Source organism: Corticium candelabrum, chromosome 5 (genome assembly GCF_963422355.1).
Source record: "Corticium candelabrum chromosome 5, ooCorCand1.1, whole genome shotgun sequence".
Lineage (NCBI taxonomy): Eukaryota > Metazoa > Porifera > Homoscleromorpha > Homosclerophorida > Plakinidae > Corticium > Corticium candelabrum.
In genome coordinates, this window is record NC_085089.1 from 5,979,455 (window position 1) to 6,004,509 (window position 25,055).

At 42.8% G+C, this 25,055-nt stretch overlaps 6 protein-coding genes across 6 annotated transcripts; 3 read left to right on the forward strand and 3 right to left on the reverse strand.

Moving 5' to 3' along the window:
- Positions 1–2,192: 2,192 nt before the first annotated feature.
- On the reverse strand, positions 2,193–3,386 carry LOC134179626 (G-protein coupled receptor Mth-like). Its single transcript, XM_062646562.1, has one exon. It carries the CDS (start codon positions 3,384–3,386, stop codon positions 2,193–2,195), a length of 1,194 nt encoding a protein of 397 aa, XP_062502546.1.
- Positions 3,387–4,179: 793 nt separating this feature from the next.
- On the reverse strand, positions 4,180–4,860 carry LOC134179320 (protein POLR1D-like). Its single transcript, XM_062646187.1, has one exon. The coding sequence runs from the start codon at positions 4,832–4,834 to the stop codon at positions 4,439–4,441; it is 396 nt and encodes a 131-aa protein (XP_062502171.1). The 5' UTR covers positions 4,835–4,860; the 3' UTR covers positions 4,180–4,438.
- Positions 4,861–4,874: 14 nt separating this feature from the next.
- LOC134179323 (UDP-galactose transporter senju-like) lies at positions 4,875–12,807 on the forward strand. Its single transcript, XM_062646190.1, has 5 exons — positions 4,875–4,975; positions 8,490–8,607; positions 8,670–8,716; positions 11,751–11,890; positions 11,956–12,807. Exons 1-5 carry the CDS (start codon positions 4,894–4,896, stop codon positions 12,616–12,618), a joined length of 1,050 nt encoding a protein of 349 aa, XP_062502174.1. The 5' UTR covers positions 4,875–4,893; the 3' UTR covers positions 12,619–12,807.
- Positions 12,807–14,329, forward strand: LOC134179322 (outer mitochondrial transmembrane helix translocase-like). Its single transcript, XM_062646189.1, has one exon. The coding sequence runs from the start codon at positions 12,973–12,975 to the stop codon at positions 14,050–14,052; it is 1,080 nt and encodes a 359-aa protein (XP_062502173.1). The 5' UTR covers positions 12,807–12,972; the 3' UTR covers positions 14,053–14,329.
- A 46-nt stretch (positions 14,330–14,375) lies between these two features.
- LOC134179321 (uncharacterized) lies at positions 14,376–18,038 on the forward strand. The gene is made up of 9 exons (XM_062646188.1): positions 14,376–14,614; positions 14,679–15,255; positions 15,398–15,488; positions 16,031–16,183; positions 16,521–16,571; positions 16,639–16,971; positions 17,025–17,186; positions 17,250–17,593; positions 17,659–18,038. Exons 1-9 carry the CDS (start codon positions 14,462–14,464, stop codon positions 17,691–17,693), a joined length of 1,899 nt encoding a protein of 632 aa, XP_062502172.1. The 5' UTR covers positions 14,376–14,461; the 3' UTR covers positions 17,694–18,038.
- A 435-nt stretch (positions 18,039–18,473) lies between these two features.
- On the reverse strand, positions 18,474–24,053 carry LOC134179627 (NACHT domain- and WD repeat-containing protein 1-like). Its single transcript, XM_062646563.1, has 6 exons — positions 23,802–24,053; positions 23,534–23,736; positions 23,137–23,473; positions 22,339–23,075; positions 22,040–22,273; positions 18,474–21,984 (listed from the first exon to the last, which is right to left on the reverse strand). The coding sequence occupies exons 1-6, from the start codon at positions 23,947–23,949 to the stop codon at positions 18,754–18,756; spliced, it is 4,890 nt and encodes a 1,629-aa protein (XP_062502547.1). The 5' UTR covers positions 23,950–24,053; the 3' UTR covers positions 18,474–18,753.
- Positions 24,054–25,055: the final 1,002 nt, after the last annotated feature.

Below are 25,055 nucleotides of genomic sequence, written 5' to 3' on the forward strand. Positions count from 1 at the left end.
TTCCAAGAGAGGCAGTAAAGAAGACTTGGTTGTATTATTCAAAGTACCTTGCGGTGAAGTCAAACTCAATGGCAGTGGACTTAAGGAAAACGAAAGGACCATCCGCAAGTCAAGATTCCTACTCGTCGAAATTGCCAACATTCGTGAAAGGAGCTCCTGTCAGCCTTTATTGCTCCATCACGAGAATTAGCTTTGACTGTGACTGTCTTGGCTATCGATGAGAAAATTTTCAGCTTCAACTTTTGCAGCTTGTCAAAAAATCCAACACTGCCACTACACAAGCGTTCATGAACAAACTTCTCGGCATGTGTGCTTCCTATTTGGTACGGTTGCAAGAGGTCGTTCGCGACGTCAGGTGGAGCCATTATTCCAGATGAAATGTTCACAACGCAGCTTGACGCCTCAAATGGGTTAGACCAACATTCAAGCGTACCAATTACACTCTGAACATCATCTTCGTCTCGCTTTATTCGCGTCAAATCTTTGTGTCGCTTGCTTCTATCAGACTCTTTTGAAATGCCAGCCAAACTGTGGCAAGCCGCAGTTATGGCTGCACGGTCATGTGCTGAGGCGATCCATCTCTGAACGGCTCCGCATCTCAGACTACTACCAATAACTCCTCCTTTGGTTTTAGTATCGCCATTTAGAGATTGTTCAATGGCCATGTCAACAGGTACTTGTGCGAAGACGTTATGAGACCTTTGGACAGCAAACTCTCCTGCTTCTAACAGAGCGTGCGCATCCGGATGAGTTTCTGCAAGAGAGACCATGTCGTACCAGTAGACAGTGAGATACCGACAGTAGTTTGTTCTGTCGTATGCAAACATCCATGGTATCATGTCGTGAAGGCATTGCAAGTGGAGAGACCAGTCTCCAATCCGAAAGGAACGAACAAACTGCAGCAGTAGTTCAATCATATAGCAGTACGACATTCAAAACGCTGCCGTCTGTCCGTGATCAGAATCGGTGAACTTCATGTACGCAGATTGTATACATTGAAACTGTTTTGAAGACATCATTTCTGCATAATTTGTCTTTGAGGGACTCGGTCGTAGTGTCCTAGTAGCGTTACATCAGTCTAGATCCTTGTTATTCTTCCAATGTCCGCCTCCTTATAGACATCCTTTTACGTGATAGTCCGTTCGTAGAAACAAGAAACATCCGCGTTTGTTCTATCTAGATCCGGTGAGGATATGCTACTAGAGTATGTACAAATATACCGTGTACAAAGATTAGAAGCAAAACGAAGGTGAGTTCACACTAGAGCAGCCTTGACTCAAGGACGTCGACACTGGAAGGTAAAGGCGAAAAACGTAGGTGTGAATACAGCTGAGTTTAAACAATACTTCTCAAACGAGGATATAAGGCTACTTGGCACTCAGTGTAAACGTACTAGAAGTCTTTGCTGACGACGGCAAGAGAAACAACATTGCCGCTAACGCTCGTTTGTGCAGAGACTCGAGCGCAATCTGTTCGTGTTTGTCCAGTCTCTCGTTATGTTTTGAATAGCTGCTGTCTAAATACTCATATATGTCTTCTTCAAGTTAATGTTATGCTTATAAATGCTAGAAAACAGAGTCTGCCCTCGGAGTACAGAGCGTACTCGCTGTCAGAACCAAAAATAGGCAAATGCAACCGAACGGACAACATTCACGAAGGGGGACAAGTGAAGAAATGCTTTAAATGGATTCCTGTAACGTTTCGTAAAAAGAAATGTGTGTCTTCACGTGGATGGAATGCAACTTCGTCTTTTGGGGACCTGGCCCACGGACTAAATACAGAGACACGCATATCGACTACAGAGAGGAGATGAACGCGAAACGAAAAGCCGGTGGCAAAGGATATCCAAAGAAAGGCCGAGGCCGACGGTCAAGAAAATAGAAGTGAAACTCACTCAGAAGGGAGATGTAAGTCTCTAGAGTGGTAACATGTGGATGAGAATAGTGTATCAGTTGTTGTTATTGATGACTGAGACATTGCTAAGTTTAGCTGTACAAATTGTGTACAATATGAAGTCATTGCTTGATCCCTAGCAGGATATTGCAGTTATAGGAATAGACTGTCTACTGCTAAAAGCTTGGTACAGATGTGATAATATGTGGTATAGAACTTGGATACTTTTAGTGCTGTCTGACTTCATGCTAATGCCTAGAATCTGCGCAAACTGTTCCTACTATTTGTGTTGTGAATATTCAGCATTGATCTTCTGTGGTGCCACTGATGACTGACATCTTGTTGTTTGCATACTTGTTGGTGTTTGTAAGCCAGATGGAGGTGTCATCGACAGAATCTCTGCTGGAGAGTTCTCTGGTATCCATTTGTGTCAGTATGGCTTTGACGAGGTTTCGTATCACTCTTGTAAATCTGGTTGTCACGGCTTTCTGAAGGAGGAAAGTAAAGGTAATGGTTGGTCCTTGGAAGATTTGGATGAGAGTTAGGAGATTTTGTAGCCGGTAGATCTTGTTAATTGCCATAACATATTCCAACATGCCGGTAAGTCCGAGCATAAAGAATGTTCCAATGAACAGCCGTACTTCAAATCCCCAACCAAAGTCTTTTTGTTTCTGGGTACGTAGTTCATTTCGTGCACACTGCAGCAGTTGATGAGTGGTGCCAATGAATCTGATAAAGTAGTAGAAATTGATGGTGAGAGTTAGTTCAAATGGAATCATGAACAAGATCATGTTTGTTTGCTGATCGACAATCCAGCATGTCTCTCCAGTTACTCTTCCATACACGTTACTAGTTTTTAGGTCTTTGATGAGGCACATGCTGCAAACGACAGCAGGAAGAAGCCAGCCATAAATGCAGTATCGTGTGTATCGTCTGCTTTCCTTCTTCTTGTTTTCAATGTTTCTTCTCTTCGCTACTATCCTCAGAAATTGCAAGCCCAAGACACTCGACCAAGCAAATCTGGCAAGGATCAAGAAGTGCAGAGAAAACGCGATGACTTTGCAGTTGTTGGAATGGTCTGCCCAAGTGCTGTTGCTCTGTGCATGTCTGGAAGGAAGGATGAGCGACAGGTTGCCATCGGATGCCAACAACATGAAGCAATGTGACAGACCCAGAACTAACGTCTTATTCATGAGACACAGTCCAGTCAGTGACCGGAGAGATTTGAAACACGTGTAAGTCACAAATATGGCAATACATGCTATTATGGATGCCATGGATCCAACAATAGAGAGACGTGCCAGAAGGTCAGAGTAATCATCCAGAGACAACATCTTCTCATTAGTGAGAATGCCATCAGAGCTGCTTGGTTCTGCAAGGTCTGCCTTCTCGAATTCCTTTTGGAGTGATGTGTGGAGGTAAAATCCAATGAGAAACACGGTGGTGACAATCGCGTAGATATGACGTGTTTGACATCCATCTAGGGGCCACATTGCATTGAGACCACTTGCCGTGCACAACCAGAAGACTGCTACTAGATGAATGTATCAGTCTATCTATACTGTGCAAACAATTGCAAGTCCGCCTTCATATTACATCATAGGCCGTGAGGGTATCCACCCTGGCATGGAATCAGTGTGAATCACCAATGTAGTTACAAGGTTGTTTCCATGCATAAACACACGCGTATTTTCAGTATGCGAGGACTTCCAATGCCTAGACACTTGATAAGATTTCTGGAAGCGCACAGGATTCTCAATCACTTTGTCTAGCTAGAGCTTCCTCAGTGGGCAAGGTGCATGGTCTACCTCAGAGTTCAAACCTAACTCATACTAGAAAAACACAAGCACAGCTAGTGCATAGACACTTGCCATTTGCCAAGATTTCTAAAAGCGCCCAGGATTCTCACTGCTTAGCTTTCTCAGTGGGCAAGGTGGTCTATCTCTGAGTTCAAACTTACTCATACTAAGAAACACAAGCATTTCATACGTGGACCCTAGGCAGTAAATTTAGTAGACTCAAGTTTCCTGTTGCTGGGCCTTTTTGTGATCCTGGTAGTGATCCAGAAACTGTTCCCATCCATCCTGGATGCATGATCAACGAGAGTGGTACTTGAGTGCTTTGGTGTCATTGCAGATAGAAGTCACTTCAAATGTATTTTACTGAGAGAAATTGATTAATCCACACCACTGCTATTAAACTCTGCGTACTAAATATACTTTAATTTACTAACACCAAATATTGTGACGTCACATAGTATTATTAATATTAAAATCATCCCTTTTGCAAATCCCGGGGAGAACACTATTACTACAATTTACTATTATCTATTTAAATGACCTAAAACAAGAACAGGACAGGAGGCTATTATGGCATGGTTCGCCATAGATTTCTCTGGAAGCATAGATTTAGACAGTTGACCTTGGCAGTCTGATAAATTCTTTTCTACAAGTAGCAGGTGCCATTGTCAACTACAACTTAATTACTATCTGCTGATTTCAGCACTTTCAATGTTTACACAATAAACAGTCAAAATGCCAGACGGTTATTTATGTTTCGAAGCCTTTCGTCTGTTGAGTCCCCTATCGCCCGACTGTCGTCTATCGTCTTTCTCTTGTGCGTCTGTCAACTTTCGACTTCTCTTTGCTTCTGCTGCAGGTTCGCGTTGCGTATCCTGGCTAGTAGCACGTTTCCATGTGCGCTTGTGAGACTCCGATGTGTCTCTGCGGTGATGACTCTTTCCATTCTTCTTTCTCTCTTCCTGCCGCCGTCTCTCTGAGACGGTCCCCATCACCATGTTTCCCATAAAACGTCTGTTCACCTTCGGCAACGGACATGTCTGCCAGCCCAAAGCTCCAGCCTGTTCAGCACGTATCTTTCCTCTCTTAGCCTCCTTTAGGAGCTCTCTAGTAGCCAATTTCTCAAGCTCTTCTTCATCCATCACCTGACTACGTCATGTTAGTTGTGCACATGCGCAGTAAGCCTGGCTACTTGAACCGCATGGCAGCAACTCTGAATATATTCCCTACAAAGAAGGGTGCAGCAGTATTCGCTGCTTACACAGTTCTCTGCGTTAATCAAGGTGAGAATGAGTAGGACAGTGGTTGTTTTTCGTGTCTGTGAGTCAGTGACGGTCTAGCGCGCTGTAATCCAGTGTAGAACACAGTAACGTGAATTCAGGATTTGAAAGGCCAAGTGAGACATATATCAACAATTTAAGAAAGAATGAATTTGATTGTGTGATGTCATGCAGTTACACAACATTGCGTTTTGTGGTTCCACGCACAAATAAGTTTTTCAGGGTAGTTCATGTTTACTCTGAAAAGTTGGTTGGTCACATCACAATTGACATGTTTGGCATCTGTTTTCTTTTGCCTCAGGGATCTTTAGCAACACCACGTATTGCAGTTGAATGAAACATGTTTTACTCTAATAGTGGGACTCGGGCCTCTAGGTGGTGACTAAATTAGTAGCCATGGCCACTAAATATTTCAGATGGCTACTAATCAGGAATTGTCAGTCGTCAGTGGCTAGTAGGTAGTAATCCCAGCTATAGGGCTCAGCCAATTAAAAAAACTGCAATTATATCTAGTACTAAATGCTTTTTTGCATGCTTCTGTTGTATTGCTCCAATTGCATTATAAGCCCAACTAATACCGGCTTTACACTAGACGATTTGACTCGAGCCAAACTGGCTCGTGCAAATTTGGCCACCATGTAAACAATGTTCTGTGTGTGTGTGTGTGTGTGTGTGTGTGTGTGTGTGTGTGTGTGTGTGTGTCTGTCTGTCTGTCTGTCTGTCTGTCTGTCTGTCTGTCTGTCTCTTTGTCTGGAAGATAAACAGAGAGCAAAGACGGAAACGATCTGATCCGCGGAAACTTGACGTGGTAGATATGTAGACAAATGTGAAGAGAACAATAGTTGATGGTAAAGATACATAATGAGCAACGTTTCAGTAAAAACCTTCTTCTGGCTCAATGTATGGCTAAGATGTTTAAAAATTTCAAACAATATTTGTCTCTTTGTCTGTCTGTCTGTCTGTCTTTCTGTCTGTCCATCTGTCTGTCTATCTGTCTGTCTGTCTCACTCTTTCATCACAATAATTGTAATATACACAGAGCGATTGTGGAGTCCACAGGACGTTACCGTCCAACAAGAAAGTAGAAGCCCTCTCACAGTTAAATTATTGCAGAGTTTGTGCGTTGTGTATCCTTACACTGTGTGCAAAAATAGGATTAAATCAAACAGTCGTAGTCCTCTTTCTGTGGAGACTGTTAAAGACCTTATCAGAATTTCACCTGATAGCTGTAGCATTGAATCCTTCCAGCAAGAACCAGTGGCCTAATTGTGGACTTCAAGCAGTCAGTTAAGATGGTCATACACCTCATTGACCAAGAAAACTTTGGTTGTGTTATTTTATGTCATAGCTAATCTGTCGATTGTAGGGGACATTCATTTTTAAAATTTGCAATTTTAATGTCTGACAGAATGTGATGCAGTTCTGTAGATCATTTCCAGTGTGTCTGTGTGTACGTCTCAGACTCTGTGTGGGTGTTCCAATTTTTCTAATTGATAGTTGGGGCAAAATTTAGAAAATTGTTGTTTCCAGTTCAATGCTGGTGATTGCCATAGTGAATATATTAGAGCTACAAGGCAGACCAAATGCCTTGTGTCTTCTAAAACTGAGTGATGTTTTGTGTCAGAACAAACTGTCTCTAAATTTGTGGTAGAGATTTTATAGCAGTACATAATATATTAGCTCATGTTTATGATGATTGCATTATATTGTGAAGGATAGATGAATATCGTATTCGCCCGTAATAACGCCCTGGGCGTATAGAAAAGAAACACTTTTTTTCTGGGCGTATACTAGGGCATGGGTGTTATTTTGGTCCTAGGCGTATACATGGTCACTAGGTCACTAGATGCTGTTGTCGACCTGGCCAGTCATCATCTAAATACTTGAAGACAGAAATATCACAAATGCTTGCAATTATCCATTTGCAAGATCTAAGGTACTGGTATCCATTCAGAATCAAGATCCACGCAGAAACTAAACACTAGACACACGTGGTCGGCCTGAAGGCCGTCAAGAGCATCAGGGTCAGTAATTGCAACGAAGACATGAGTTAGCGGCAAGCACTTTCACTCAACATTGACACCAGCTCATCAAATGCACACAGACGGAGACGAATGTTCTGCGGACCCATTTAGTTTTGTCTGCACATGCATATCCTGGGCTTATACTTGGGCATGGGTGTATAGTTGGGCATGGGCGTTTTTTCGGGCTGAAAGTTCTGACTTGTCGCACATGGGCATACATCCGGGCATGGGCGTTATTTCGGTATGGGCGTTATTATGGGCGAATACCGTATCTTGTTTCAAGGAAAAAAATTTCTGCCTTTTGCAATTTGTGTATCATTTTATGTTGTTGAGGAAAGAGTTGTTGAGTTGGTTTAAAGATGGTCTCTTTAATGTACAAATAGAATGCTTCATTGTTGTTGTCATTGTTATGGGGAGGTATGATAACTGTCTGGAGGTGAAACTTGCACATCAGTTACAAAGCCTAAACAAACATCTTTGTTCTTGTTCTAGCAATAGTGCATTAATGTTAATTTATACTCCATTGTGTATTGTTGTAGTAGGACTAGGAGATCTATTGTGTTATAGCGCTGTCAGCTGGGTAGCTTGTGTGGTTTATGAGTAATAAAAGTCCATAATATATGGCTGTTGTTGTCAGGATGGCGGACTGCTTTAATTTGTTAAGAGATTAAGTTGGTGCCATCACATCCTTTAGTGGCTTTGAGACTAGACACTATTATTGCTTATTATCAAGATCTATTATAGAATGATTGTGTATTGTCACAGTATCAGGCACTTCTTGACTAGCGGTGAATGGCCAAATAACTGAAAGCTGCAACATCTCTGTACTTTGAGACTTGCTTCATTAGCCATGTCTATGTTGAGAATGGCAACATGTGACTAGTGCAGACTCTTACAACTTAAAATTAGGATTAGGGCACACATGTCAATTGGTTTTGCTCCAGAAATAGTGGGAACTATCACTATGTTTGTTTAGCTATGTGTCTTAGAAAATAGCGACCATGGGAATCCCACTGGGGAGCTCCATGATGTATTTATACTTGTGTGATCCTTTTGTTAGCAAATAACAGCCTAATGGCTCTGATAGCAAACACCATGTGTTTAGTGCCAACAAAGTGCATTATAGGCTAATGAATTGCATAAAGGATGAGATTGTAGTGTACAAACCATGCATACCTAACCCTAACCTTAATAACTCTCAAATTACCCAGAAAAACTAGAAATTCACAGGTTTGTCCATATCCATGCTTTACTCATGACACGTATACCAGCAATGCATGTCACTCTTTTGGCATACATGTTGTTGCAGGTTATATACCATACAATGAAAAATTAGGCACTTCGTCATCTAATTCTAGAAGTACAGACTGCATTATGGGAGCTATAGACTATAGTTATCATCTTCTTACTGTCACTTGGCAAAGAGACACACATTTGGGCCAGTTGGTTGTGCAGCGTGTACTGATATACATCAAAGTACTGTTGTATTCTAGGTATACTGGTGACGCTGTCTCAGGATAAAGATGGAAAATATAGCTACAACACGACAACAGTCGTGTTGTTGACAGAAGCACTAAAAATGGTTGTTTCCATGTTTCTTTACTTGAAAGAGTAAGACAACGAGAAGTGTGCGTATGGCACGATTTGTGTGATACTCGGTCTTTGTCTTGCAGTTCGAGTTTTAGTAATATGTTAGCAGAGATAAAGGCTAATTGGAAAGGTCAGTGCATATTTATGCTAAAATGTAAAAATGAGCATGAAATGTGATGGTAAATTGAGATATTGATATTAATTGTATTAGATATATTTGTAGAGTGTTTAACATTTTATGGAAGATGTAGTCATAATCTTGACAACTTCACAAAATTTTCAATCGTCGAGGAGTTTAAAACTTTTACATATATTTGTAAATATCAAATAATTATACTGATTGTTCTGGCAAGTAAACGGAATCCCAGCACTTCAGAGGTGTCACTGTCAGTCTGGCCTGAGTAATTCCACTATTCTACTCTACAGCATAAAACAAAGATTCATTGGGTCCACCATAAGTTGATTGACTTTAGTCGTCAGGGTGGCAACCTCTTTCGTACAATTGTTCATCACATGAACTCAGTTAGGCGTCCAATGACAACTTGATGTGACCACTTTTTTAAGACTGTGGAAATAAAGTATTTGCAGTGCTAATGTTATCTTTCTTGTGTCGAAATCAGTTAGTGGCATAATGTTACAGACTTGTCTATGTTTGCCATTTCTGAATCGAGACTTTTAGATACTTTCCAGTCAATCAGCCCACAGAAGCATACTACGTTCGTTCAAAGTTGTTATCTATTTTTGCATACCCTGACCTTTGGTCGTGTCACTCTCTTGGTTAACATACGGTTAACTTAAAGAAACCACTTGCTGAATTGCTCAAACCCTATTGGTCAAACGTTCCACTCCGTTACGTCGAAATAGAATACCATTGTATTCCAACCTACATAATGTATTGTCACCTGGTTCACAGACGATGCTCGCAACGTTACATTACGTTGGTCCAGCGTAGGGTATGTGAACCAGCCTTGAAAGTAACACCTCTTAAGTGAGATTTACGGTATCATCATTTGGAATTTATGAAATATATGTAAAAGTCTTCAACTCCTTTTCAACTGAAGCTTTTTTGAGGTTGCCAAATTACGACTACATCTGCCATAAAATTTTGAACACTCATTGCAATAGGAAAGTAGTTGATTAGTCTCATTGGTCACATACCTGAGGTGATGCAATTGTTCACCTTCGATGCACTGAAAACTGTGTAATTAACCACAGCCTTTGCAATTATGGAATGTGATACTATGTGAATTTAGTGGATTTGAGCACATCTGTTTGCTCAGTGTGGGGAAGATAGTATGTTGGTGGTCACTACACATCTGATTCAATATTAAGTACTGTAATGTCTTTGCATGCAGTGCAAATGCAATGGGAACACTTTATAAGTGTGTTATTAGAGCGAGAGAGCGGATGAAGCAAACAAAAGAGCTTCGTATTGATCAACGTACAATGCATCGCTGATTGGCGTATGTTCAGAGTTGGTTTCTATATGTATTTTTCTCAGAAATTCAAGTCTTGCATTTATCACAATTACATCAAACCGAAACTGAATTTGAGTGAAGTTTAAACTCAGGGCTGTGAGTCTAATAGCCGAGTTGGGGTCATAGGTTTGTCTCATGTGCTCGTTTGGCCTCGTGTAGCCAACCCATACGTTTACAAAACAAATTGTAGTTCATAGAGCTAACTGTCTCTAGTTGTGGTGTGGACGCATTTTATACTAACACAACATTAGTTGTGTTCTGTAGGATGAAAGAGCAGCATTAGGGTTTGCAATGTAATGAGAAGCTTCAGTTGTTTGTGAAACAGAGGCACGAGCTGCTGCTGTTGATGTAAATACGGCTTCCCACATTTCACCCATAGCAACATTGATGTGGTATGTGGCTTCTTTCTCTTGTGTTGGTCTGTTTGATGGCAACATCACCCGTTACCATCTTGCTATTTACTTATGACGTGTTGAGTTGTTGTGTCCTATGGGGTGTGCAGGGATGGTGTGAACTGCTGGGCAGAGACTCAGTGTTGGCATCCTATGAGTGAATTTGGGATAAAGCCTTGTTCTTACCCACCTAGTACATTGTTGCTCTTCTAATTCTTTTAGTCTTAATGTTGGTCAGAAACATTCTGACCAGCTTGTTGTTCTAATATTGTTGTGGGAAAGCAGAGTGATTGGAAGTAGAATCAGTAGTGCTGTGGCATGTGTTGGTGCATAGTCAAGATGCTTGAACCGGCTTGCTGTTGTGGTGGAAGTCAAATTACTCTACTCAATTTGTGTTCCCTGTTTGGTATCATTGCACATGTTGATTGGCATGAATTGGGATAGCCCGTACTCACCAGGTAGAAGACAATATGTTTGTAGAGTAGTTAGGTAGTAAGGGTGGCTCGGTTAAACTTGTCGTACTTAATCGTCTAGTGCATGTGTCTTGTGCATGTAGTACTTACTTGTGCATTACCTGATGCTGTTGGCCCAATGGGATTTATGACAGGCTGGTATTGTTTTCTCTTTGTTACATCTGTACGTAGTCACTTTAATATAATATTTCAGGTTTTTATCAATTAAAACCTAAACAAGTTTTTTGGAAAATGATAAATTAGAATTGTACAAAGCTTTAAATTACAGTAACTAATGTTTATATTGTAAGCAATTGTTTATTTAAATATGAAATTATGCTAATACACTTAGAATCGTTTGAGAGTCTTTGTGTGTGTGTGTGTGTGTGTGTGTGTGTGTGTGTGTGTGTGTGTGTGTGTGTGTGTGTGTGTGTGTGTGTGTGTGTGTGTGCGTGCACGTGTGTGTGTGTGTGGGTGTGTGTATGTGTGTATGTGTGTGTGCATGTGCGTGTGTGTGTATATATGTGTGTGCATGTGTGTGTGCGTGTGTGTTTTATGCATGTGTGTGTGTGTGCGTGTGTGTTTTATGCATGTGTGTGTGTGCGTGCATGTGTGTGTGTGTGTGTGTGTGTGTGTGTGTGTGTGTGTGTGTGTGTGTGTGTGTGTGTGTGTGTTGTTTGTTTGTGTGTGTGTGTGCATGTGTGCACGCATGTGTGTGTGTTATTTGTGTTATGCATTTACTTATGTATTCACACACTGACAAACAGTTTAGTTGTTTACTTGCATGTTTATATATTTCTTGCTTAGTGGTCATACTGATAGTTTCCTGTTTCTCTTGTCAGTGGGCGTTCTCTATATTGTTCCTGCATTCCTCTACTGCCTCTACAACAACTTACAGTTTGTAAATTTGTCCAGCTATGATCCCACGACGTACTACGTCTTCTTGCAGTTTCGTGTAGTAGTCACAGGAGTCGTGTACGAGGTTTGACACGATTGATCTGATCCACCGCATTTGTGTCAGTCAGGTGTTGTTGTGTATTTCTTTAGCTTCTCTTCAGTAGAAAACTGAGCCGAATTCAATGGCTGTCACTGTTTGTGTTGACAACCGGTTGCATTGTAAAAGAATTAGGCCACAAATCTAAGTTAGACGGTAACACAACGTCCAGCCCGGGCTGGTCTCTGTTTGGAGTAAAGCCAAATATGGCTCTGCTACTGATGGTAGTGCAGACATTGTGCTCGTGTATTGCTGCTGTGTATAACGAGTACCTACTTAAAGGGAAGTTCCAGCCACAAAAGAATTCGTCGGGCACGACACCTCTAATGATCCAGAACATATTCATGTATGGCAACTCGGTTCTATGCAACATGCTGTTTCTCGCACTGAAAGGAGATTTCCTACATGCTGTGCAGCCGGATAGCATACGATCGATCTTGCAACTGAAAGTCTTGGTGATTATGATCAACAGCTGTACAAACGGTATCGTGACTAGTTTATTCCTGAAGGAGCTGAATGCGATTCTCAAGACGTTTGCCAATGCTCTCGAGATCATCATGACTGCATTCGTCACATACTTGTTGTTTGGGACTCCACTGGACGTTTATGCCGTGATCGCAATCGGTCTTGTATTGACTGCACTGATTGCATACAACGCAAATCCAATTCAGAATCAACCTGTTGTCGAAACTAAAAAGGATGAAAATCATGTGTAATGATGGAAGCTGTTGCTGTCCTGATTTCCTATCATCGGAGGTATTTGCTCTCGGGGTGGCAGCTGCAGCTAATTATCACTACTGCGCACAATTAAATTTTAGAAATACTGTTAATACTAGCAAATTGATTCTGTTGTATAGTGTTTGTAGTGTATGATGCAAATTCGAGTATATATATTCACTTTAAAATCGACATCCGGGGTTTTGGGACTTCTGCTGTAGAGATCATCTTGTAGGAAGTTGGTGTGCTGTTCGACTCATATTTGTCTCCCAGTGTGTTACGATTCTAGAATTCTACTCTACACAGTATTCGACTAGTAGACTCGGTTTGATTCGATTGGGGCCCCAACGAGGATGGCGATGAAAACAAAATTTAGTGTGACGGCCTACGACATTGGGCGCGTGGCTCTGGTGGCCGCAGCCAACGTCGCTCTCGTTTACGGCATACGTTGGGTGTTGAGAAACCTCGACCCGGCGCGACGAGAACGCGAGAAAGCGGAGAAGCAAGCCGTTCAACTGCTCGCCAAGCTGCGTCTAACGCATCTCAAGCTAAGCGAACACGAACTGGCGGTGGCAGCCGACCTGGTGGACACGACGGCATTGAAGTTTAGCTGGTCGGCTATCGGCGGTCTCGAGTCAGTCATCGAGCAGTTGAAGGACAATGTCATCTTGCCGCTGTCCCGACGGGATCTCTTTATCGGGTCTCCTCTTCTCAGTCCGCCACGTGGTGTGTTGTTGTACGGTCCTCCGGGCTGTGGTAAGACCCTGCTGGCGAAGGTACTGGCTAAAGAGGCCGGCTGCAACTTCATTAACCTCCAGTTGTCCTCCCTGGCGGATAAATGGTATGGAGAATCCCAGAAGTTGGCTGCTGCTGTTTTCTCTTTGGCTATGAAGCTGCAGCCCGTTGTTGTGTTTATTGATGAGATTGATGCCTTTCTACGATCACGACAGACAAGCGATCATGAAACGACTGCGATGATGAAGGCTCAATTTATGAGTCTATGGGATGGACTCGACTCTGACTCGAGTGCTCGGATCGTCATAATAGGAGCAACGAATCGTCCACAAGATGTGGACTTAGCCATACTGCGGCGGATGCCGTTGAGATTTGCCGTCAATCTACCAACAACCAGTGAACGATGGACGATCCTTAAAGTCATACTTGCTGACCAGGAGCTCGACGACGATGTCGATCTGAAACGTGTCGCCGAGTACACAGAAGGCTACACGGGCAGCGATCTGAAAGAGCTCTGTCGTAATGCGGCTCTCAGCTGTGTCAAAGATACTTTAAAGAACGAGTGTGCCCTCAATGAAACACCAGTGGATGCTGACACCACAGACAGTACAAGGATTCGACCAATCAGAATGTCCGATTTGGAAGTGGGACTGCAGTGTCAAAGACAACAGTCCCTGGTGACTGTGACCAGCATATGAGAGACAAGACGGTCATTACAACTGTTTGACTTGTGTGTTATCTGTTGTCGCGGTAACGTCATAGACTCTAGTTGACCTTCCTGCGAGCAGAGTTCCCATGTGGAAACGAGTGTACATAGACTCTAGTTGACCTTCCTGCAAGCAGATGTTTCCATGCGGAAACGAGTGTACATAGCACTGCATTCGCTTATTGCCGACGTCATCTGTGGGGTGGGTGTGTACTTTGTAGTGGTGCGAGGCTATCATGTTGATATTGTTTGCAATCTAATGTGTGAACTAACCCAGTGGCAGGTTTCTGTGCCGCCCACGAGGATGAGGTCATTATACGAGGGTATTTAGGCGCGCAAACGTAAATTGTTTGATACCTCGACCTGTTATCAGTTGATCACTCGTTGCTGCAGCAGGCGGGATGGGTGAGCGTCGTCTGTTGATCGTTCACTTTGGGAATGGGTCGACGCCGAAGATCTTGTCGCTACGCTCGGACGGAAACGGTTGGATTGCGTTGGGCAAGTGTGCTCGCAAGTTTGCCGTCGGATCGAGCGAGTCGTGGCGAGCGCTGCAAGTTGGTAGCTTCTCCGCCTCCACAGGTTGGGTTATTCTATTCTATCAGAGTCGTGTGTGTTTAGGACGAGTTGAGGCGATGCTGCGGTCGTATCGGAGGGCGTTCTGTGTGCTTGCGCAGCCTGGAGGAGCCGACGAAGACGTTCGAGTGTGTGCGCGACATATTCGACGACCCGTCGGTCGCCGTCCGCGTCCGAGCGACGGAGGAGTCGGTAACCGAGTATGCCGCAAAAGACGCAGACGGACAGGTGGGCGCACAGCCCCGTCACAGTCGTGGGAATCGACACGCGAACGAGGTGCGTCGTGCAGAGAGCGGGCTGGCAAGAGTGCGGAGGCTGCTGTCCGCCGACGTCCGTCCGGAAGAGAGAACGCAGAGCAGGTCGACGTCGTCGTCGCCTTTTGACGGCTCGTTCGTGTGCAGTCAAAAGGAGCTGAGTGGACGCGTGGGAGTGTCGAGTATTAGTCGGGCTCGTGTGACCGCACGTTGCAGTCGAGAATTCGACGCCGTTCGTCGTGGGAACGTTAGACGAGAAGAAGTCGTGCGTGACTCGTCGTCTGTCTCTAAGGGGAGCGACGGTCGACGAGTTTCGAAGCCGTTGAGTCGTCGACAGATGAACGATTGTTTACCACTGCGGCGACCAGGTAATGACTTTAGTGAGCTCAAATGTCAGACCCCGCCTAGTATTTTTATCTGATTGTAATCGAGATGATGCGTCGTCGTCTTTCATCCGAATGAATGAAGTCTTGCGTGTTTACTGACTTTTACTTTTGTTGATGTTTTTAGGTCGTACAAGTGGCGTTCCGGATCCTCCAACAAATGTTTCCGTTGCCGGTTTGTTTGGACAGGGTGTTTATGTATTGTGGAATCCGGTCTGGTAAGTGCATATCCGAGAATCTGCGTTCTAGTTGCTGTACTAATTCGTTCAAGATGTGAGACTGCTGTACGGGTACGGGGAAATTCGTTAGGGTAGCCATGACGCGTATAGACTAGAGAAGTAGAGCGTACGTGTATGTTGTAGCTAGGTTGGTGGTTTATTGGATCTGATGGAGGAAAATTAGAGTTTGTTGCAGGAGTGTTGAATGCTCCTCATTTCTATTAGAGAGATGCGTCTACGTGTAAATCCAGATGCGTCTACGTGTAAATCCCGGGCTTGCTCGGTACTTGGAGCGTAGACAGGTCTCGTCTATCGCACCTCAAGTGAATTAACGTTGTGACAGATGACGGGTAATTTGCTGGAGGGAAGCGATGCATAGACATGTGTCTTGTTTTAGAGCCCAAGGAAACATCAGTATGTATGACACTTTTGTAGTCTCATTTCCTAATTTAAACATTTTGCGGCGTAATTCGTCCAATTTCAGTTTCTCACATGCATGCATACGTATAGTGGGATTCTTAATTTTTGATTTGATGTTGCAGGCTGGACAGAGATGAGTGCAACAACGGTTTACAAGTGCTTGGTTACAAGGTCTTTCTCAATGGAGAGTTGGAGGCTCTTGCGGAAGGTGCACTGACGTCTCATGTTGTGTTATATGAGTTGAAACCAGGAGTGGAATATGAAATATTTCTCAGGTTAGTTCATTTGTACTGATACCTCTGTTACCTACCCAATATGGTTGTATAGTAGTAGAATGTTCTAGAGCTAAGCACGTGATACACTGATTTAATTTTCAAGTGCTAGTGTCAGAATCAGTATCCATTTTGTAATCTGGGCAGCTGCTGTTGAGCGAATGACTCATCAAACTGCATTTGTAGACCTTCAGTATATTGCTGTATTCAATTGCCTCTGGTTGTATTACAAAAACAGGAAGTGAGAGCTCGGGGTTTCGATCCAGACCCTTGTAGACTTTTCCTGCTACTAGCGTTAGAGATTTTGTGATTTGCAAGTTTACCTGGATCTCTATTTTAGGACAAGGTGCCACACGGTGGATTCCATGCCTTCCCAGGGGGTCAAATACAGGTTTGACATGTTCTCACAGCTGTTGGTCTTCTTTTCTTTATGTACATATATTATTGTGTGTACATAGGATGGGTTTCTCTGCTACTAATGCATGCAATAAAGTACAACTGCTGACACTGAGGTCTCTGACAACAATGGAAGTTAAAGAATCAGAGTCCTATTCCACCACCTATGAACGTTGTTCGCAAAAGGCTACAGTCAGTGAGCGAAGTACTAGCAGTTCAAGTAGTGGAATTGTGACCGATGACTGTCCATTTGTATCTCCTCCTCCATGCAAGAGAAGGCCATCGTCAGTATTGTTCACACCACGCGACAGAGTTAACACACTTCCAGACCCTCCTACTGGGGCTTGTGTTACAGAAGAAGATGGACTACTTATTGTCAACTGGAATCCAGTCAGGTAATTGACTCAGATTTTGGTTGATTAACCTATTTCTGACAACATTTGTTCAGTGTACAAGGTTGCCAGTCCAATAATGGTCATGTTGTCATTGGGTACAAGATCTACGTAAATGGAAAATTCAAGGCTAGAGCTCGGGGAGCAGAGTCAAAGCAGTCATTCATACTCATGAGCCAACTGAAAGATGAAGACCAACCAGTTTCAATCACTGTCAAGTAAGAGGGTGGTGTGTGGTGTGCTTCTCATAATTATTGATTTATGCATTTACTTATTCATAGAACTCAAGGTATTGTTTGTGATTCGGTTCCATCTGATGAGTGTTTATATTGGCAAGGACAAAAAGGCACCCTATCTCCATCCAATGTTCTCATGTCTAAGTCAGATAGCAAGGATTCGTTTTACTCAACAGATCATAGTCGACATGCCTCCGAGTCTGAAGATTCGATTTCCCCGTCCGTCTTCACGCCGTCGAATGACGAATCTAATGTGATACATTTGTACTCATCGAACAGGAAACATGGAGTGTGTCATCGTCCTCCAATCACATCCTCTGCTGCCGCAAAACTCTCTGATCTTACCAACGTGTACACTGCGTGTCACCAACTGGTGAGACCCGATGTAGGTAAGTTGTTACAGCGACATCGTTGGAAATTCGGAAACACTTAAAATTGTGTTCTGTCCATACAGATAGAAGCATTCCGTGCTTAGAAACGTCTGTCTGAGATCAACACGAAACAGAATTAGTGATAGAGATTCTAGTGCAGAAACAGCGATATGATGTCCTATTTTATACAAGAGGTAATTTTATTCATGGTATCCAGACTTTTGTACAAGTATATAGATTTACAGAAGTGGAAGTCATACTATAGTATCCTATTAGTACACTGTATTTGTTATGTAGACTCTGGGAAGTCAGAGAGTCTAGAGGGAGACTGAAATTTTATGCTAAGAGTAAATGCTTTTTAGGTTGTGATACTTAAATTTCTCATGACAATTGTATGTTTGACATACATTTGAGCTTTGTTATATTAATGTAAGTGAAATAGAGATGGCAAGGATTTCAACAAGTGACTATTGTGCTGGTTGCAGTATCCAGATTGTTCTGGTTCCATATTAACGTTTGTTTGAACAGCTTAATTAATTCTTCCAGGTAGTTAAAAATATATTAAGACATCTAAGTGTGTGAAGATGTGTGAGTTCCAACTGAGTTGCAAGCAATGACCTGCTAATGATCTGGCCATCCTGATAGTGAAGTTGATTACCCTCCACTTCCTGTTGTCTACCTGGAAATCAATCAAAATTCTGAACCATGACTCATTACAGCTTATAGGGAGTAAGCCACAGAGGGAACTAAACTTTAAACTTGATACCATTCAATTGACGTTAGGAAATGTAATATAAAAGTGCTATTGAAGTATTTGGGGGCGTTGATAACCCAGATTATGTGGCCTGTCAACACCTAGCGCATGTGGGTTCATAATCTATAGTAGAGTTGTTGATATGACAGATACAAACGTTATATTTATACCAGGAAACAGACCAGACGGCACAGGCGCGCCACAAATAACCACAGACACCTTCCCCACGCCTGTGCCATGATCTCAATGAATAATTCATGTGTACATGTACACACGTGTACAGTCCTTGCTGAACTATCTACTGTTATTCATGCGTTGCCAAACAACAACAACAAAACTACAATGAAACGAAAACAAACAAAAACAACATCACTCAATTACCAATTCAAATTTCTTTTCATTGCATCACACCAGTCAGTGCCCCTTAGCAGTCATCAGTGTCTGTGTCAGAGTCTATGTCAGCATTAAAGTGAGCTCTTGCTGAAAATTCTGCCTCAATTGACTGGCAAGATACCTTGGATACAGAAGACTCTGAAAGCTGAGTGAAGTTAGAAGAAAAAGCAAGTGTGACAAGACCACGAGTAGCAGATCGGTAGGCAACAGACGATGCTGTAGCAGTCATTGTTACTTCCTCTGGACATTCATCAGGAGTAAATGACGCTACAAGTGTGCAGTCACTCGTGGACCAAACAAGTAATTGATGATCAGCCGAACTCTCACACGCTGAGAGAAAAAACCGTCCATCCTGAGACACAATAAACTTTGATGCAACATCTTTGTGTTGCTTCAGGACACTTAGTAGATTTGCAGTTTTGCAGCACCACAAACGAATCGAACAATCCCACCAACTGGTAATAAGAATGAGCCCGGAAGGACACCAGTGTGATCTGTATGGTTCTGCACTAGCATTAGACAACAAATGGGACTTTGATTTCTCAGACAATGAGTAGAGCTGAAATCCGTAAACGTGCTTATCATCACTATACACATCGCGAGAAACAAATCCATTCATGGGTAAAGCAAACAGCTCACCACTATAACTAACCGATGATCCCGAGAAGTTGTAACTCTGCTCGGGATAGATGACAAAAACTGCCTGCCTCGTGATCAAGTTCACGATATAAATCAAACCATTATCTCCTTGACCGATGTCTTGTGACCAGGTTTCTTGGCAGCAAACTGCCACGTTTCCATTGGCACTAACAAGCAGAGAATTGAGACGACGTCTTTCTGTCTTCTCAACGACCTTAATGACAGTGATGGCCTTTTCTTGTTGCACATCAACAAGTTTTAGATTTCGTCTTCCTTTAGACAGCACCACCAAATGCCCGCATTGGTCCATACTTATGTCATACAAATATCGTCCAGTTTGACCTTGGATTTTGTGCTCAACATTGCCATTATGCAAGTTGACCACTACTAGACGACGATGGCAAAGTAGTACAGCACGATGTTGTGGCAACACTGTGAAGCGTTTAACACAGTAACGTATTAGAAAGTGTTTACGCAGTTCACCGGTACCAGCCCACACTGTGAGATGAGTTAATTTCTTACTCTCACCTACAGACTTGTTTGATCTGTACACACCAAGGCCAACAACAGCATCATCCTGAGTAACTTCGATACGATCCACTGGAATCATTCTGTCATCAGATATCCTCTGAATTTCTTGACAGTAATTTACCAAGTCAAAGAAACAGACAAGAGAAGATGATGAACCAGTCATAATATGAGAGGACTCGTGGCAAGCAAATGCAGTTACATATCCATGTTGTATACAAACGGCAGAAGAACCGACTTTCGTCACCATCACAAGTTGACCGTTTTTTAAAACAAGCCATGCAGCGTCATCAATGGCAACCGCTTTCTCTGCTCGCTTTACTCCCGAGCAGCAGACTTTGCAAACATCTCCAGTGTTTACATCATAGCAGTGTATGTTCTTCAATCCGATGAATAGCACATAGAGTTTATCGTCAGTGTGATGAGCAGTAATACAACTTACGTTGTCTTCCATTGTATCAAACTGCACAATAGAGTCCTTACCGTCCGCAATGGAAAGCCCCAAAAGTCCCTTACTCCCAGCAACTACCACGGTTGTAGACATGATGACCAAGTCACACGGTATCTGTTCAAAGTGTCGCTTCCATATCATAGATCCTGTGTTTGTATTCCACAAACCTGTTTCCCTGCTGCTGCATGTACCCAACAACTGTTGATTGGTAGATACAGAAAACTGAAGCGCTTTCTTCAATGTAGAGATACAGAAGAGTTGTCGACCGCTTAGGAGTTGCCACACTTCAACTGTACCCTTTCTGCTGGCAACTAAGGCACACATATTGCCATGAGTAAAGGCTACAAATACAGGAATTTCATTGCCTACACATCTGATCGTAAGAAGACAAGCACCAGTCTTCAAGTCCCAATGTTTCAGCTTCTGATCTTCAGCAACTGACAGGCCCGTGGCATTATCTGAAGAAGCTGCAACGTGTTTAACTTCTCCGTTGTGACCAGCCAACACCATGCGAAGCCGCAGTCCAGGAGGTGTCAGACAGGATGATGTTGGTATCAAACAGCACTTATGGCTCTGCAATATCTTACAGCACAAATCACGAAGACTGGGCAAGTCATCATTTACAAGCAGTGCTCTTAGTCTTCCAATAATCTGACCAGCAAGCTCATGTGGCCTTTTATCTAAACTTTGTCCAGATATGCGAAGGGTCTCTTGCATAATGTTTAGTTCTCTGTCATCAGGATAGTTGCCTACAGCTAACTGAAAGTCATCCAGCAATGCAGACAAGGAGTAGCATTCTATTTTCGTGCGTAGAAAGTCATAGCAGCACAGCACCTTAGATTTCAGCAGCTCCAGTCTTCCATCTAGACACAAGTTGTACGGAAGTTCATCCAATTTTCTAAAATTGTATTTCTTGCTTGTCGGATCTTCATGAAAAACAAGAGGCTGCAAAGGCAGTCCCCTGTCAGACAATTGCATCAACCCGTGTTTGTTGACATATGGTTTTAGCTGACCACCAGCCCATTGCCCAAGAAAGTAGTCAGATATTGCACTATGTGCTAGTACTCTAGCATTCTCAGTGTCCAGGTATCGACTACTAGCAACACAATGGAAAGGCAGATGACGCCAAGCAAGCAGGCCAGCACCTTGAGAATCCCTTTTGACTAGATAGTCACCCAAATCTGCTTGAATTCTCAGCCACAGCATTGGAGGTAATCGTCTCAACGGTGGTGTCCAGTATTGATAAACATCATCCAAGACCTCATCATTACACGATAAAATATCCTCCAATTCTGATTCACTGACACCGTTTCTTGCAGCAGTGATAATCGCTAAAGCATGACTAACTAACTTCTGACCATGTCGTACCTCTAGCTGCTCAAGAAACGTGATCACCAGGTCTTCTACAGATGACGCCAACGTCAACTCCTGAGGAGAACAGTACGATGGACACTTGCTGCATTCACTTGCCAGTAGTCTCACATAGAGAGGTAGAGGGCAGTTAACTGCGGCATCATCAGCAATACTCTGTTGACTCTCAGTCAGAGTACGGCCAGCTGATTGTAGCCATGCACGTAGCATTGACTTGGCCTCGCTTGCAGAGAGATGAGGCACTTCAACGAAAGAAGAAGCCGGTAGTATGTTCTAAACATTCAAAGTCTTTAGGTAAATACATAAAAGCGTTACCTTCGTACTGTACCTTCAATATACGAAATCTATCGGTCTCAGCTGCTTTTCCATCGCTCTCACTCTGAATTGTAACAAGTAACTGAACATTGCTTGGCAGAGCGGTCGGCAACCACTCATATCGATCAACTACATCTCCATTGTTTGAGCAGAGCAACTCAAGTCCATCGAGTACTACAAGAAGTGGCTTATCTCGTGAGGCCAGGCTCAAGCACTGATGGAATGATGTAATCAACCCTCTTGATCTCTAGATTTGATTCAAACAGCTGTCATTAGATAGACTAAGTAAAGCACAACTATAAACAATAATACCTGAGGTATTGCCAATTCGTGTTTGTCGTAAACCTCTTTCAACTGAAAACACAAACTTCGAAGCAGACGGTGTTTTGTCGTTGAGTGTGAAGTAGCCCCAATGAACCGACTCACAACTGCTCCGTCAGTCATTTTATCTGACAACTGCCCACTTGCATGGTATGCCACACGAGCGGCAATAGCAGATCTACCGATGCCCGGTGGACCATACAAAACACACAGTGAGTTAGATCTGAGACAGTCATGGACTGTAGAGATGACATCATGTCGTCCTCTAAAATTCCGTGAAGCAAGAATGCAATGGTTAACATGAGCAACTACTTCAGTTAGTAACACATCATTGTCAGTAAAAGGTTGCTTGGTAGCACGATCCTCGACTGCTGTAGTGATCATGTTCATTAGTCGATACTTAAACTGTAAACAGAAGTCTTGAAGATAAGCAGCATGTTGACCATTAGTAGCAAATTCGACTCCCTTTCCAGTCCAATCCAACTCAAAATGCTCCATATTTGCTTCTGGTAAAACTGATGGTATAATAGTGCTTTTTAATTCTTCGAGCAATGTTTGACTTGTCGTATCGACTCCACCGTGGTCCCAGTTCTTGTCGATGTAGTTTCCAGCGAGCCTATCACTAGCCCTCTCTGTCAGATTATTGAATATTCGATAGAACCAAAGACAGCTATCCTTACAGGAAGGACCAACATTGACAATACCATGTCTTATCTCATCTTCAGTAACTATATATTAATACAGAAATGAAGTCGAACAAAAAAGTAACGGAGATACGAAAAAGTTAACCTGACATAAAGTATTTGTGCGAAATTGCAGATTGTAAAGTCCCAGAAGCAGCTTTTCGAAGTGCTTTTTGCATGATCAGAAAGTCTTTCCACCATTGTGATCTGTGAATGTCACGAAGCTCCTTGTTCATAGGCTCTGTATCGTTATAGTGATTATAGAATGTCGTGATTGGCTGCAGCACATTGACAGACTCAAACAATTCGTTGCTATCAAGACGATACCACATTTTCAAAAGTGTCTTCTCAGTCTGCTCAACTGCATCGAGGAGAGTTTCAAACTCACTAGCTGCAATCACTCTTGGGAGTGGCCTGTAGCCATACTTCTGACCAAGCAAAGTCTGCCAACAGTGCAGCTACAAAACACACAAAAAACAAATATTGTATAGGAAGCGCCTTACCACAAAACTTGGTCCAGTTGAGATTGTTCGGCATTTCCTCAGTTCATTTATACATATCTCTACCGTTAAGTGATCAGCTGTGGCTTCGTCTCTAATCCCCCAGCGCATATCGACAACCTGGAAATCGTATCCTAGCTCACTGCAGAACGCTTTCAACTTGGGATACACATTCACCATCAATTCATTGCGTTCAACAGCAGTGTCTGCAAAAGCATTGGTATCATACTTACACATATATGACATACACAAACAGCAATATAGTACTGACCAGTAAATGTTGAGCTGATAAATATTCGCACAGTTTTTGGTTTCTCGGGGTAGCTCTCGATGAGTTGTCCATCTAGTTTCACTATACCTTTCAAAGCAAGTTGGCGTCTCATTGCAAAGTCTAGTTGGCTTACAAGACGAGAGGCCATTGCGTCTGTGTTTTCAGACAGCAGGTTTAGTTAAACACCAGCAAGAAGAACACAAAAGACTGAAAGACGTATCTGGCGCCTGTCAAATGTAGCGTGACTGGTGTGATGTCATTCTGTCATTCTGTCATTCGGCATTTACTGATTAGTTGATACCAAATATTGACCAGTACATATACACTGTACATACGATAGTAAATTGTACTGCAGCCAGAGTGTCAAAACCCCCACAAGTATTGAGTGTTCTAACAAATCACTACATCACCTCTACATGGAGAAAATACCAGTCTACTACATTACCTCACACACAACATTTAGTACAATATGTGCTTTGTACAGTGTGGTTAGAAGAAGCCATGGAATTCCCTGAAGGATTGAAGACAAAGGACGACATACAACACTGATAGACATATTTCTGATGATGGTTTGGTTGCTGCCTCCACAGATAAATTTCAGTTGGCACCTGCTCTCATATGCATCAGTCATACAGCAAACTTTTAGCAGAATGTTAACTGTGGCTATCAGTGATGTCTCCTTCAGTCTGCATTCCTCCAGAGAATTCCATGGCTTCTACCCTACTCCCTAACCACACTTTACAACAACTGTAGTAGCAACATGTTCCGCCCTGAGGTTGTACGTGAGGTACACAATATAACAAGTGTGTGTGTGTGTGTGTGTGTGTGTGTGTGTGTGTGTGTGTGTGTGTGTGTGTGTGTGTGTGTGTGTGTGTGTGTGTGTGTGTGTGTGTGTAGAAACACACACATGATGATGCTAACCACAGATAAACAGTGAACATTCAACTACTTCCATTTGAAAATATGTTACCTATTCCTACAACTCTCATTCAACAAGCATTTCTCTACCTATCTTAAGTTGCTAGCGTAAACGCAGTATGCTATAAGCTTGCCATACTAGCTGTGTGCTCCCAACTCACATGACCTCCACCCATCCTCAACCACACAACCACACACTTGTGAGAGTAGAAGGTAACCAGAATACACGCCTGAATGACTGTAGACAATGCTAGAGGTACAACTGCCATCACGACGACTCGTGAACGTGAACGTCCGTGGCACTTGCAAACCCAAAGGCTGCACAAACTAAAATGA